Here is a 13,700-nt window from a genome sequence, read left to right as displayed (position 1 = left end):
AAACACCCTAATAAAGTGGAGTAAAACACAATATTTGCTCCCAGAGTCAATGGAGGAGTGGAAAGTTGTATAAAATTAAAAAACTGGTTACTCAAGCCTATAAAAACTGTATTACATCCCTTCACTGAAACGGTCTGTACAGCTATTATCTGCACTCAAGTGAAAACTATTTTCAGGTTAAAAAAATTAAGTTTCTGTAATTCAGATGAACCCAACGAACCCTTTAAATTTTATTTACTAATAGGCCATGGATTCTGCTTTTATGACCATCGTGTGTATTAAGCAGATTATTATATTTCATGTTACATAATTATTAAACAGCTTATTGCAAAAAATGTCATTTTGCCAAACGCTTGACGAGGCAGGAGGGTGTCGTTACGTTCCGCCTCTCCTCGGCATTTTCCGGCCTTCTCCGTTCCCCCGTCGGCCATTTCCGGCCAGTGTCGCCATCTGCTTTCTCGTCCTTCTCCAATCTCCGTGTTGTTGTTCCCGGTGACGCGGCGGAGGTGTAGCCTGACGCGGGCTCTTACGTGTCGGCCAGAATAAAAGTGGAGCTCCGGAGGCCCGGGAGTGACGAAGGGAGTCTGTATCGGTAAGGACGGAGCGGTGTCCGGGTCTCAGGGAGACAGGACGCGGCCGTTAGAAAGTGTCGGTCTGGTCGGGTTCGGCCCGAAGGAAACAAAGAGATCATGGCGCCGCGGTGTGTTTGTAGCAGGACGGAGGGAGGGGAGGCTGCGGCTGTTTGAGCAGAAACGGAGCAAATATGCAGCTTTGATAATGAACCATGAGGCGCAGTGTGTGCGCGAACACATCGGAAACTGTGGCAGGACTTTAGCGTTGTTAAAACACTCAGCTGTCAGACGATGCTGTATAAATTCATGGATTTACGCGCACAGATTTGCGCTGTTTTCCTGTAAACGGCGCATTGAACCCACCACTCGCGACAGGCTCATTTATTTCTAATTCTTGCAACATTTAATTAGCCGTTTACGATTTTACATAGATTATTTAGGATTCCACGCTTGCAGACATTGTCTATAATTATCTTTTTTCTGTCGTACAGTGTTTTTTTGAACAGAGATCGGGCCATATGCAGGCCGTCGCGTGCATTTGCACGTTGTAAACACGAAGTGGAGGCCTGCAGATTTAACTCGCGTGTTGTACTTAAAGTTTGAATAGTTTGTTATCTCCCGGGATGTGACCGGTGTGTGCGTTGAGGGGGCGTTGCCCGGCCATGTGGCTGTGCTGTCACACAAGTGATTTTTGAAAAGCAGAGGGAGAAATGTGTAAAGCCAATCATGCAGCGGAGTGAAGCTACGCACAGTGTGAGATCACTGAACAACACACGTCCCAGATCAACACTGTGCACCGCCTCAAGTCACATCTCACAGCATCCTTTTACCGGGATCAGGACTGCAGCTGCAGGAGCATCAGCGAGAGCTTTTCCTGTCAAGCCTTTAGTTTGATAGCATTTAATCCAAACTATTATTATCACTAACTAGGTTCATCAACTTAAGTATTGCACTGTACAGTTTTCACTTTTATTCCACTCATGGGAACAGTTTTAAAAAAAGGATTGATTTGATTTTGATATTTGATTTTAATTTTTTTTTATTTCGAACATGTAAAAAAAGAAATAGAGGAATTATTTTTTTAAAGTAGTAATTACAGACAGTGTAAACATAGTGCAAAAGAAATGGTCAAATGCATATTAGAAAAGGAGTGAGAAGAAAAAATGTATTTAATCCCACTCTTTCTCCATAAATCATTGAATTTTAATTAACGAATTCCCTTATTCATTTAAACCTATACTATATATAGTTAAATATATAAATACACCCGCATACTCAAAATTAAGATTTTTCATTATTATTTACCGAAAACCACAAGTTATTTGCTACATTACATACGAAGGGGAGCAAGGATAAGAAAGTCTGATTTTACCAACCCCTTTCTCAAAAATAAATTAACAAACCAAAAATAGATGGTCTGTCCGTCAGTTACTCAGCAGTCAGTACTTACAGAAGAATGAGAGCGAGAGAAAAAAAATCAAAAGCCATACACAGAAACATCAATCAATAAAAATAAAAAAAACATTACCTGGAAACTTCATATTGTCTAATTATTTTCTCCTTATACATGTTTTTAAACTGAAATGTATTGATACTACCCTTTAAATCATTCTCTGAAGAATTCCACAGTTTGACACCACATACTGAAACACTCATTTGTTTTCATATACTTTGTGCATACTGATGTTTAAAATCAAATTTTTTGTCACTTTAAGATAATTTAAGCTTTGGTTGATCTCTACAGGGAAAATTCAGGTGTTGCAGGAGCACGAGGACAAACTTCAATACAGATAAAAAGAGAACGTTAAAAGGGTAAATAAGTTATTAGAAGTGTACAAAAGAAAAGATTTAAAATAGAAACTATAAAAGTGCAATTAGACTATTTGAACTATTAGTGCAGTACCATCTCAAGCAAAGAAGCAATGATTTAATTAGTTGTCAACTATTAAATTGGACGCCAGTTATTTTGATAATTGATTAAGCTGTTTGAGAAAATGTTATATAATGAGTATTTGAAGTATATTTTTAAACCAATACTGCTGTACTTACAGTTAAAATATAATTAATTAAAAAAAAACAACAGCACATTTATTCTTGTCTTTTCATTTAATTAGCTAATGAAATTATTTAAAAAAATGTTTTTAACTCAAATTATTTGTTGGCGTTGTTTAATAATGCTCTTAATAGAGCTCTTTTGCTGACAGGGAGATGTGTTTGCAATATTGTTTTTAAATTTAGAAAACAAAAAAGATTGAACTACTGATAAGGGGTTATTATTGTAAGTATCTTACACTGTGTGATCTAATTAGCCATTAGGATATCATCACAGCTTCTTGTTTTTGTAATGTTTTTATCTGAGTAATCATTACTTATTTCTCTGCCTCTTCGCGAATGGAAACATGAAAATATAGTTTTGTTTGTTTGTTTGTTTGTTTGTTTGTTGCTGGCGACAGTGAAAGCTGTTTCAGGAGTGATGCATGCAGTGATTTACTGTTGATGATTACAGCTGGGCCTGAAAAGGATCATTCACCCTGCTGAACAGTTGGTTTTTGGGGTATCCATTACAGGAGGAAGGGGCATGTGCAGTGTGGTGTTACAGATCAGCCAGTTTCTCTGTTATGTTTCGGCGTCTTCCTGCTGAGTGTGTCGGTTGTTGTCTGTAGTGGCAGCAGAGGTTTGTAAACAGTAAAAGTATCTTAAGCTCGTGAATGCCTTAGTTTTGACTCTTTTATATTTCTGCTTTCCAATGACTTGCAACACTGTCGAAAGAATGCTCCCTTTGTTTTGCTTTATCACATTTTGGGCAAAGTTCAGTTTTTGGAGCCCAGCTGGCACTTCATAAGGTACAAGATTCAAGACCACATCGTTACACAAAAGTACTTTTTTATTGTAAGCTTCACATGTTTGAGTGACAGTCTTTCTGAAAAAGACCATCCGTCAAACTTGGCCGCTGTAACTCCCCATGTTGGACTTAAAGTTGCATTTTTCACGTGTTTTTCTAATATTTTTCTGCAGTTTACTCAGTATTAATGCAAACACCTTTAGGTAAAATGCAACACATTGCAAGTACAGCCTACAGAATTAGGGTGTTTGTAAACAGTCTCTCTGAGAGCTGGAGCATGTTCTGTCAAACTGAAATTGTTATTCAGAGCACCGCACTCCTGCATCAGCAGAGAGCCAGGCGCAGTGGATGTGATTAACTAAACTAACAGGAGAGAAGAAATAGAGCACTCTGTTTCTGTATGAATCGATGAACTGCATCGCGTCGGATTGGATTGACGACGCACCCTTTGTGGGGACTTCTTCAGAAAAAACAACCAACACTTGCACAGTTCAACAGTGACAAAAGCACATTTCTGTTTACAGCAAAACATAACTTCACTTGTAGTTATACTACTTCACTGCTTCCAAACGTGCTGAGCTCACATGTAACTGTGGATGTAACATTACTGCCACCCTGTGGTCTGGTTAAGTTACTGCACACTGTATTTCACCAAATAAAACAAATAAATTATTACACATTTCTGATACTTTAACCCTTTTTTAACTGTAAGTATTTAGCTGCATGAACTTCTTTATGAATTACAGTGTGAATGAACTGAAGATACAGCACCCTTTGTTGACAACATTCAGTTAATATTCTCGAGCCTTAAGTAACTCCATGGCAGCCCATTGTCCATTTCAAATTTGTAGTGTTTTCAGTACATATTCTTTTGGGTTTTGCAATGGCATTTCTTTTCTTGTTTTCGTGGCACTCTTCCACTGTGTTTGCTTGTATGTGTTTTTCCGTTTGTATGTCTCTCTGAGGTTGCAGCACACGCACCATCTGTGATCCTGACACTGCAGATGCTGTTGGCTGCTGTTGAGTTCAGTTTTCACAGCTTCTCCTCAAATCTTCGTCCTCAGCTCAGCCGATGAAGATGGAGTCAGTGGAGGTTCAGCAGGGAGTGGAGACTGCTGTGACTGAGGCGGAGACCCATCAGATCACCCAGGCACAGATCGCTACTTTGGCACAGGTACAGCTGTTACTGTGAGCAGGAGGTGCAGCTGATTCCAGCCACTTTGAAAATCACTGATTTTCAATGCCGCAAATGTAAAATAAATTAATGTGAAAATGTGTGCGCCTCCAATTTTAGGTAACCATGACAACAGGTCACGCCTCAGCAACAGGTCCCACAGTCACGCTCGTACAGCTTCCCAACGGACAGACGGTTCAGGTCCACGGTGTGATCCAGGCTGCACAGCCATCTGTTATCCAGTCCCCACAGGTCCAGGCTGTACAGGTAACACACACACACACACACACACACACTCAAGTTTAATAGCCAGAATACAAAGAACATTTGCAGAGTTTTTCTGTCTGGGTTTATCGGTTTATTTGTTTGTTTGTTCCAGATCTCCACCATAGCAGAAAGTGAGGATTCACAGGAGTCAGTAGACAGTGTGACTGACTCTCAGAAGCGCAGAGAGATTCTGTCACGACGCCCCTCATACAGGTAGTTTGTGTGTGTGTGTGTGTGTGTGTTTTTCAGGAAACCACAAAGATGATTATGATAACTCATAACTAAATCAAACATGTATGAAAAATGTTAAAGCTCATTTGACAACTTGGAACTTTTTTGGCGTAATTTACATTTTTAAACGGCATTCATCGTTATTAATAACACAAGCTATCACACAAAACATCAGGTAACATTTTTTTAACTCTCTAACAGAGCATGGAATCATCTTTTTTTTCATTTTTCTCTCATTTTACGCTTTGCTTTTCAATAACTACAAGGTTTTCTGAGCTAAAGAGAAACGTGTTTATGGTTACATAATTGTCTTGCAGTAAGACATTAAGTAACAGCAATGGCAGTGATCAGTGAAAGGTGGTGGTGATACTAAAGCAGCATTTTTCCTGAACAAATGTGAAACTTGTCCACCATGAAAACCTCAGATACCAACACACAAACCTGCTCGGTACGTTTTGGTTGTTTGTCCCAACAGAAAAATCCTGAACGACCTTTCGTCCGACGCGCCTGCTGTCCCTCGTATCGAGGAGGAAAAGGCTGAGGAGGATTCATCTGCTGCTGCTGCAGCTGCCACACCTTCAATCACCACCGTGACCGTGCCCACACCCATCTACCAGACCAGCAGCGGCCAATACAGTAGGTGATGGCGGGCTCGGGGGAGCTGTGTCTGACGCTGCAGGCTGATGTAATTTACACCTAACTTTCACTCCTCTTCAAAAAGGATTGTTTCTTCACTTCTGCCACTCTTATTGATGCTTCAGGGTTTCCCACTCATTCATTTAGTTGTGATAAGCTAAATGAATGAGCCACAAATGGATTTTCTAGCGTTATTCATTGCTTTACACTCTCGGAGTGCAGAGTGTACTGTTGTCACCGGTGTATTGTTGTTATTGTAATGGGTCTAAAAGTTTGCATCCAGTCAGTCTGCGTCTGCTTCTCCTCTCATCCATCGATCTAATCAGCTCAGACCGGATCAACTGAACAGCTACACGGCAGCTGAAGGATGAAAATAACTCATGATGAGTTTCTCCTTCGCTGCATTTACAGACGTCTGAATGTAGAGATGGGTACCATATGATATAAAAAAAAACAGGACACATACACAAGATTTTAAAAAAAACTTTAGCTACGGCCACACATTAATTCTGATCTTTTCTGTTTGTTTATTACAAAAAAAATGTAGCAAAATTAGTTTTTATCAATATTCAAAGAAAGACTTCATTCAGAACCGGTTTCGAATGCATCTCTATTAAATATAACAAAAATTATCAAAATGTTTCCTTATGAATGACTGATGAGCAGAGTGTTTATGTTATTCATTGGCTGCTCTGTAATTTTGCTTTTCCTTTTCTTTGATTTGAGTAATTCTCTCGTTTGTTCCTTCTCACCAAACGCACAGTTGCAATCACACAGGGTGGAGCCATTCAGCTGGCTAACAACGGTACAGATGGAGTCCAGGGCCTTCAGACTCTCACCATGACCAACGCAGCTGCAGCCGCGCAGCCCGGAGCCACCATCCTCCAGTACGCACAGACCAGCGACGGCCAGCAGATACTGGTTCCCAGTAACCAGGTGGTGGTGCAAGGTGAGAGTGTTATTAAGTTTATATACATCCATCATCCTGATCACTGTCATTTTCTGCAGCTGGTAGCAAAGACAAAAACATTTCACTCTGTCATTAAAATCAGTGAATTATACTCGATTGAAGTAAACTTAAGAAATAAAATTTAACATCTCCTTTCAGCCGCCTCCGGTGACGTCCAGGCCTATCAGATCCGAGCAGCCCCCGCCAGCACCATCGCCCCGGGGGTGGTCATGGCCTCATCCCCCGCCCTCCCCACCCAAGGTGCTACCGAGGAGGTGACTCGCAAACGGGAAGTCCGCCTCATGAAGAACAGGTATGAACAGGGGAGGGCTCTGTGTCTTCGTGTGTTTGGTCTTGATATTGGCTTTTCTTTTCAGCAGGTTCATAATGAAAATGTGTCTCAATCTACAGTTAAAAAAAAAAAAAGGCCACCAAAATGTCGGCCAGGGGCCAGTGCATTTAAAAAAAAAAACACGCCAGTGATATAAATCAATTTATAAGGTTTCAAAATATTTTTATATATTAAAATTAACACCAAATCCCCTGAATCCCCAAAACTGAATCAGAGAGACAAACCATGTGTCATCCTCCCTACAGAGAGGCAGCCCGTGAATGTCGCAGGAAGAAGAAGGAGTATGTTAAGTGTCTGGAGAACCGCGTGGCCGTCCTGGAAAACCAAAACAAGACACTAATCGAAGAACTGAAAGCCCTTAAAGACCTTTACTGCCATAAATCTGAGTAGTTCCTGTCCTGAACACCAAGCTGGGCCAAGTAGCATTTCAGTTCTCTTCAAATACTTTGACTGTTTGATTCTGCCTGGCTGGCCTTCCTGTTTGCACACGGCTGGATCGCCCCAGTCCAGTCCTGCTTACACCACCTTCTCTCCAGCAGGCTGTCAATAATAATGAGAAACAGGCAAAACCTTTCCAGTATCACTAAAATCACCTGCGTCCTCCGTCAGGTGTGACGATAGACTAACTGTGCTAACTGAAACTATGTAGTCTAGACAGAAGCTGCAGTGCTGCGCAACATCACAAAAAGGCTCAAATCAGCTACAGACAACAGGTGACATAATGTTTCACACACCTTTATCTGTGAGCCTGCGTCCTGTTGTCGTAGATTTGGCTAATAGCAATATCAGTTAGCATAACGCTGTACTCATCATGATCACTGTAGAGATACTTTGCAGGAAAAATGTGACGTTGGACAAGTGACGATTAAAATGGTTTCAAGGAATATCCACAAAATGACCATCCGTGTATCAAGTAGTCATGCTGTATTACGTTGCATTCCTGAGGAAAACTTCATTTTTTTTAATCATGGCTCATATTAATTTATTGATGTGGGACCAAGTTTAATGACAGCAGAACTTCATTAAAACATTATAAACTCTAACACAGCTCGTGCAGTGGAATAGAAATTTCAGTTATCCCGTCTAAGGTTCAGTACTTCCCAAACACATGCGTTTTTCCTAAAACCTCGCTACTTAAAACTGAACTGAAAGTGAAATTTAGCTCTCTTCAAAGCCAGATTCCAGTTGTAAGGTTTTCTAAGTACTGAGCATAAACTGGATAAACGGACCCGGATTATTCTGCACGAGCTGTGTGAAAGTTGTAAAGACGTTTTGATATAGTTGTGCTGTTGTTTTAATTGTGGACCCAATAAATCAATATGTTTGCTGTTTTCCTGAGGCGTGCGAGAAACACAAAGTTTTCCTCACAAATTTAAGGTAACACGGCATGCCTTACTGATCTACAGGTTATAATTTTGGGGGTGAATTATTCCTTTAACGCTCGTACTGTTCTACACACGTTCATGAGCGATTCTTAAACCTCAAGAGTTTTTTTAGTTGTTGAAAAGCTGCTCATATCTTATTGGCTTCATTGGACTCCACTTAAGCATTTGCGTTCAAGCAATAATGCCTGCTAAGTTGTCCTTGAAGCATCACCGTTGTTGCTATGGATACCTGCAGTTATGTTTAAGGCGTCCTGATGTGTGATTTAAGGGCGCCTGCAAAATATATATATATATCATTTCCTGTTTCCACGGGGAAACTTTACAGTTACGGTGGTGAGTTCAGTGTTCAGCTATTGAGAACATACTTTATCTGCGAGTGTCGGACATTTGTGTTTCAGGCGAGCTCAGTCAGCTGCAGTTAAAGGCTTTGAGTGAATTATGAATCTCTACTTGATCCACACCCAGATACAAACCAACTTTTCCAAAAAAAAGGCTTGTATAGTGGACTCTACAACTGATTTGGCACAAACAAGTCATTTTTTAAAGTGTTTTTAAAGATGCTACCAACTGCCGAATTTGTAGGAAGGAGAGCAGACAGTGGATTGTTTTCAGTTCAGTCATGACGGCTGTGGGAGAAGCTGCTTAAACGAGACTGTTCACGAGCTGAAGCACAGCTTTAAAGAAAGATTATTGCTTTTACAGCCTGGGGTCACATCTTTAAAGTTTTGGCCAACATTTCTTTCCGTTAGAAAAACATTTTACCCACTAGCTTAAGTCCTTAAGGGCAGAATATAAGAGGCTATTTTATCTAATCCAGATAATTTAGAAGTGACAACATCTGAACGCTAAAAATGAACTGCAACGCTCATTTTCAGGCTCATACTTGTTATTAAAGTTTATACTAGAACATGTTTAAATGCTTAAATGGTCAGAAATCTTGATTCCACCTCCGTCTGAGATTTTCCATTTTAGCGCTGCTCTCCTCAAGCCCCCCTCCCAAAAAAGTCAAGTCTGCTCTGATTTGTCAGCGTTTCTAGGTCTTTTGTATCTCTGTGTTTCTGCACCGTCATGGCAGCCAGGGAATGACTGGAACGGAGAAAAGCTTCACTTTTTATCGAGAAATCCACAATAAAAGCTTCAAAGCATGCACTATGACGTCATGCTGTTGCCAAAATAGAGAAAACACTAGAAACTTCAGTAGAAAAACAGTTGAAATCCTGAGATTTGTGCCCGCAGGGATTACTTTTACATACGTTTACCTCGTTTATTAGAACTCTGGCCACGTTTAATATGAACATCCAAACCTGTTACGTTACATTTATGACACAAAATACAGAAAAGCATAATAGGTACCATCAAAAGTTACTTCCTAATCTGGTTGTTGCACAGAAAAAAGAAAACGTTGCAGAACTACTCGATGGTTGAGCTTTGAGCGGCTCGCTGCAGTTCTGCACACAAGTAGTTTTTCAAGGCAAAGCACATCAGGTGTGTTCATGGCTCAAATTATTGGAGGTTTTTTCATAACTCAGCTCCTGTGGCTCGCTGTGTCCCCAGATATCAGCAGTTAACTGATTGAGTAAAATGTTTTTTATAACAGATGGGTGTGATGTCTAGAAATATTTAAAAAAAAAAAAGAAGATCCAGGTTGTACAAAAATGCACATTTTTGAGCAATTTTAACACCTGAGACCTAGATGTTTTCCAAACCTAGCTAGAGATAAATTTGAGGTCTCGCATCGTTTCATTGTGCCACAGCAAACTCTCAGTTTTGCGTAAAAAAAAAAAAAAAAGACCACCTTGATCAAAGTTAGCAATTTTTCCATAACATATTCTTTTTAAGTGTTTGATAATATTGTGACTGTTTTGCCAAGTCTGTTAAATGGTGGTAAAATATGGACACTATGTGAGATTGCAGAGCCATGTTTTTAATGTGTAGCAGATTCTTTGTGGAGATAAAGGCTACAACTACGTGAGTTTAACACTAATAATCCGTTAAGATGTGTTGAAAAGAGATCTCTTTTGTGGGACTGTGTGTGGTTTTTGAGAAGATACATGTATGTACTTGTCTGTTTATTTTTTTACTGTACATAGACTCTACAGCATGTGTAGACCTCATGTATTTCTGTTGATTTGATATGGAAAATGTTCTTATGGCTTGTATAAAACCAACTTTGCATATTTGTAACATACGTCGATGTATAATAGAAGACAGTGTATGTGTGTATTCATGTGATCCACCAGGCCTACCACCGTCATGGCAGCTAAGTGTATGAGAAAAGGCCTTTGTTGGAGATGTTATATTTTGGATTGCTGTACTCTGTTAAGGATCTGCAGTGTTTGTTTGTAGAGAAGAGCGAGTCTGTTGAGAGCAGTCGGGGTCCGCAGTATACATCCATTTAATAATTAACTGTTTGTTTACTCAAAAACTGCAAATCAGAAAGCTCAGCGGCTTCAAACTCAGCCAAACATGTTCTTAACTGTAAATGTATTTTTATCTCATTGATCTGCGTAAGAAGTGGCTCCATCCGTTTTTTTTATACCTTCAGATTCATCAAATGAAAGCACAACTTTCCTTTTCACTGGAGCCCTTTTTATCTTTATTTTACTGTATTCTTATTTTGCTATGAATTTACTCCAGATGTTAATTTTAGATAAAGGTCAGTCAGTTGATCCTCAACTCAAGTATTTGTTCTGTTCGACTGGAAAATAACCTGAATCCTCTCTAAACGAAAATATTTGTCTTTTTTGGGGTGTCAGATACTCTGATTTTGTTATAAAAAGTCACTGTTGAACTTTGCGCACTCACCGCGTTGGAGTTATATCCTGTTAACTTATTTAACTCAAGGTCCTTAAATAGAGTTGTGCAGGAACGAGTCCTGAAATCTGGAAATTAGTATTTTTGTATTTTTGGTTTCAAAGTCGATGTTATTTCAATGGATTTTTAGTCAGATGCTCGAAATACCGTCTGTGTTTAACACAATTCTTCAAGAGGAACTGCACCCAGTTTCAAAATTCACACGTTAACACGTTATTTCTGTTGCCTAAATATTAGCAAACATGAACAACTCCTTAAGTCTTAAAAGGCACTTAATTCATTAATCTAAAAATAAGGCCTTAATTGGTATTAACATGTTCTTAAAATGCTAAGACATTATGATTTATGATTTTTTTATGTAATATGTAAAATATCTAAATAATTGATATCTATTAAAAAAGAAAATAAAAGCGACTGCCTTTCACATCACAGACATCAGGATAGTGAAACGACAAAGGGAAGTGCAGATTTAAACGGAAAGTAGTAAACTTACCAAGATTTCGCAGCACGGTTTAAACTCATACTGGTATGATGGGAATAGAGGAAATGAAATCTCACTTTCAGATCAAAACAAAATCGCCCCAAAAAATTCCCACTTCTGTTCTATTTTTGTCTCCACCACGAGACAAGACAAGTCATGTTTTATGTTACAGTAACATTTGGCCTGAGTTGTCCCTTTCCCTAACTGATGTCGCTTCATGTTTTCTTTGTCTTCAGTTATTGTAAAATTGGTCTTAAATTTCACTGCGAGTGGAGTCTTGAAGTCTTAAATCTGATTTGCCTTTAGCTGTAGGATCCCTCAAAGAGATTTTCACATTTTGTTCTACAACCGAAGATAATCTCGAGTTTTTAAGCTTTTTTGTGTTAAAAAAGGCAGTCATGGCTAAATTAGGGTTCGAAGGTCACCACAGAACACGGCTTTACAGCATCGCTGTGGTGGTGAAGTTAAATTCACGCAAATGTCATCTTCAACTGTTAACGATTGCATTTAGGCTTCAAAAATCCTAAAAGTGTTGTTCATTTGTGAAGATTATCATGCTGCACAAAATGTGTACCATAAACGATTGTTTGTTAGAGTTTGTTTTCTGCAACGATCCAAAATCCAGCGGAGAAATACCATCGACTTTTTCACAAAGCAACCAAGGCGATGTTAACTTCCGGGTTGCCCGACAAAAAAGTCATCCCTGCGTCGTTCTGTGGCGTTTTCCAAAAATCTCAAATGCTCAGTTGTTGTTATGTGACGAAGTATGTCTGATTTTTGTATTTTTTTGGTTGAAAACTCATGAGCGGACCTTGAGTTAACGTTACTTTGACTACGAATCTGTTTCCTGTCTTTCACAAGTAAGTTTTAAAATCAGTCGTGACGTTTGAGGAAATTTAGGCCGGGCTAAATGCTCGCTGTAACAATTACAGCGTGTTCCTTAAAATGTGTTTTGTTTGTTTTATATTACTTTTTTAAAAGATCATCAGTTCATGATCGCTCTGCCAGTTTTATTTTTATAGTTTAAAACATTTTTGATATTGTACAGTATGTATTTGTAATATATAGAGGATTAAAGGGTTAAATCAGCGAAAGAAATTGCACAGCACTTAATATTTGAAAAAAAATATGATATGAATCAGCTCATGTTGACCCACAATAGAGCGTGCACAGCAGCTGTACATGTTACCACACCTTTGGCCTCGCTGATCTTAAAGCTTATTTTAGAGGAGAGGAGAGAAAATTTGACGGACTCATTATTAGGGAATAATAAATAGATTTTTGTCAAGGGGTTAATGTGTGTGGAGCTGGGGAGCGCTTCAAACTTTTAGAAACCGGTGCCATTATTATACCTGAGTTACTTAGATTAAAAAGAACTTTTGTAAGTGTATCTTGTAATTCACACATCCAGTGCTGGTGCTGAAAAAAAAATCTTTTTTCTGTTTGTTTGATATGGTCCGCTCAACTATGTCGTGCAATTACACAATGTCTTTTCCAAAAGAACCAAAAGTGTTTTCATTTCTGTGCCAGAACGGTTAACACCCACGGGCCTCACTTGTGCATGAAACAGATTGATATCCATGTGTGTAAAAGTATATATAGAGAATTTCTAGAACAGTAATAATAACATTTTTTCTAACTTTTAATGTGATCAGTTTATATATTGCCACTTTTACAAGTTATCAATATAAAATGCTATGTATTGTATAGTATCTTGTAGAGACAAGGTCACCAAATGATGCATTATAAACTTTGTTTTGACATTGTCACATTATACAACTATACCAGCCCATTATTGGAAAGTGCTGTTACTCTGACATTACATCACTCTTTTGTAAACACTTGCTATGTCGCAATAAACTTCTCTTGAAGATTGTTATGTATTTTATTGTTAATTTATCAATTATATATAAACAATCCACTCATGGCATACATCAATGAACCGTAAAGGGTTACAATTTAAAAACAATAAAGTACAACTACTTAAATTAAGCACC

General features: G+C 38.8%; 1 protein-coding gene across 1 annotated transcript; it reads left to right on the top strand.

Annotated features, from left to right (window-relative positions):
* Positions 1 to 346: 346 nt before the first annotated feature.
* creb1b (cAMP responsive element binding protein 1b) lies at positions 347 to 13,579 on the top strand. Its single transcript, XM_042494362.2, has 8 exons — positions 347 to 592; positions 4,479 to 4,588; positions 4,709 to 4,855; positions 4,968 to 5,068; positions 5,562 to 5,722; positions 6,486 to 6,671; positions 6,831 to 6,984; positions 7,269 to 13,579. Exons 2-8 carry the CDS (start codon positions 4,487 to 4,489, stop codon positions 7,411 to 7,413), a joined length of 996 nt encoding a protein of 331 aa, XP_042350296.1. The 5' UTR covers positions 347 to 592; positions 4,479 to 4,486; the 3' UTR covers positions 7,414 to 13,579.
* The last annotated feature ends 121 nt before the right edge of the window (positions 13,580 to 13,700 follow it).

The sequence above is a fragment of the Plectropomus leopardus genome, chromosome 10 (assembly GCF_026936395.1).
Source record: "Plectropomus leopardus strain MGB_pleo_1.0 chromosome 10, ASM2693639v1, whole genome shotgun sequence".
NCBI lineage: Eukaryota > Metazoa > Chordata > Actinopteri > Perciformes > Serranidae > Plectropomus > Plectropomus leopardus.
Note: the sequence above shows the minus strand (reverse complement) of the source record. Positions and strands in the feature narration are given on the sequence as shown.

Coding starts and splice junctions, on each gene's coding strand:
- creb1b (XM_042494362.2), top strand. CDS start 4,487: ATGAAGATGGAGTCAGTGGAGGTTCAGCAGGGAGTGGAGACTGCTGTG. Junction 4,856..4,967: donor CACAGGTCCAGGCTGTACAG/GTAACACACACA, acceptor TGTTTGTTCCAG/ATCTCCACCATAGCAGAAAG. Junction 5,723..6,485: donor GACCAGCAGCGGCCAATACA/GTAGGTGATGGC, acceptor CCAAACGCACAG/TTGCAATCACACAGGGTGGA.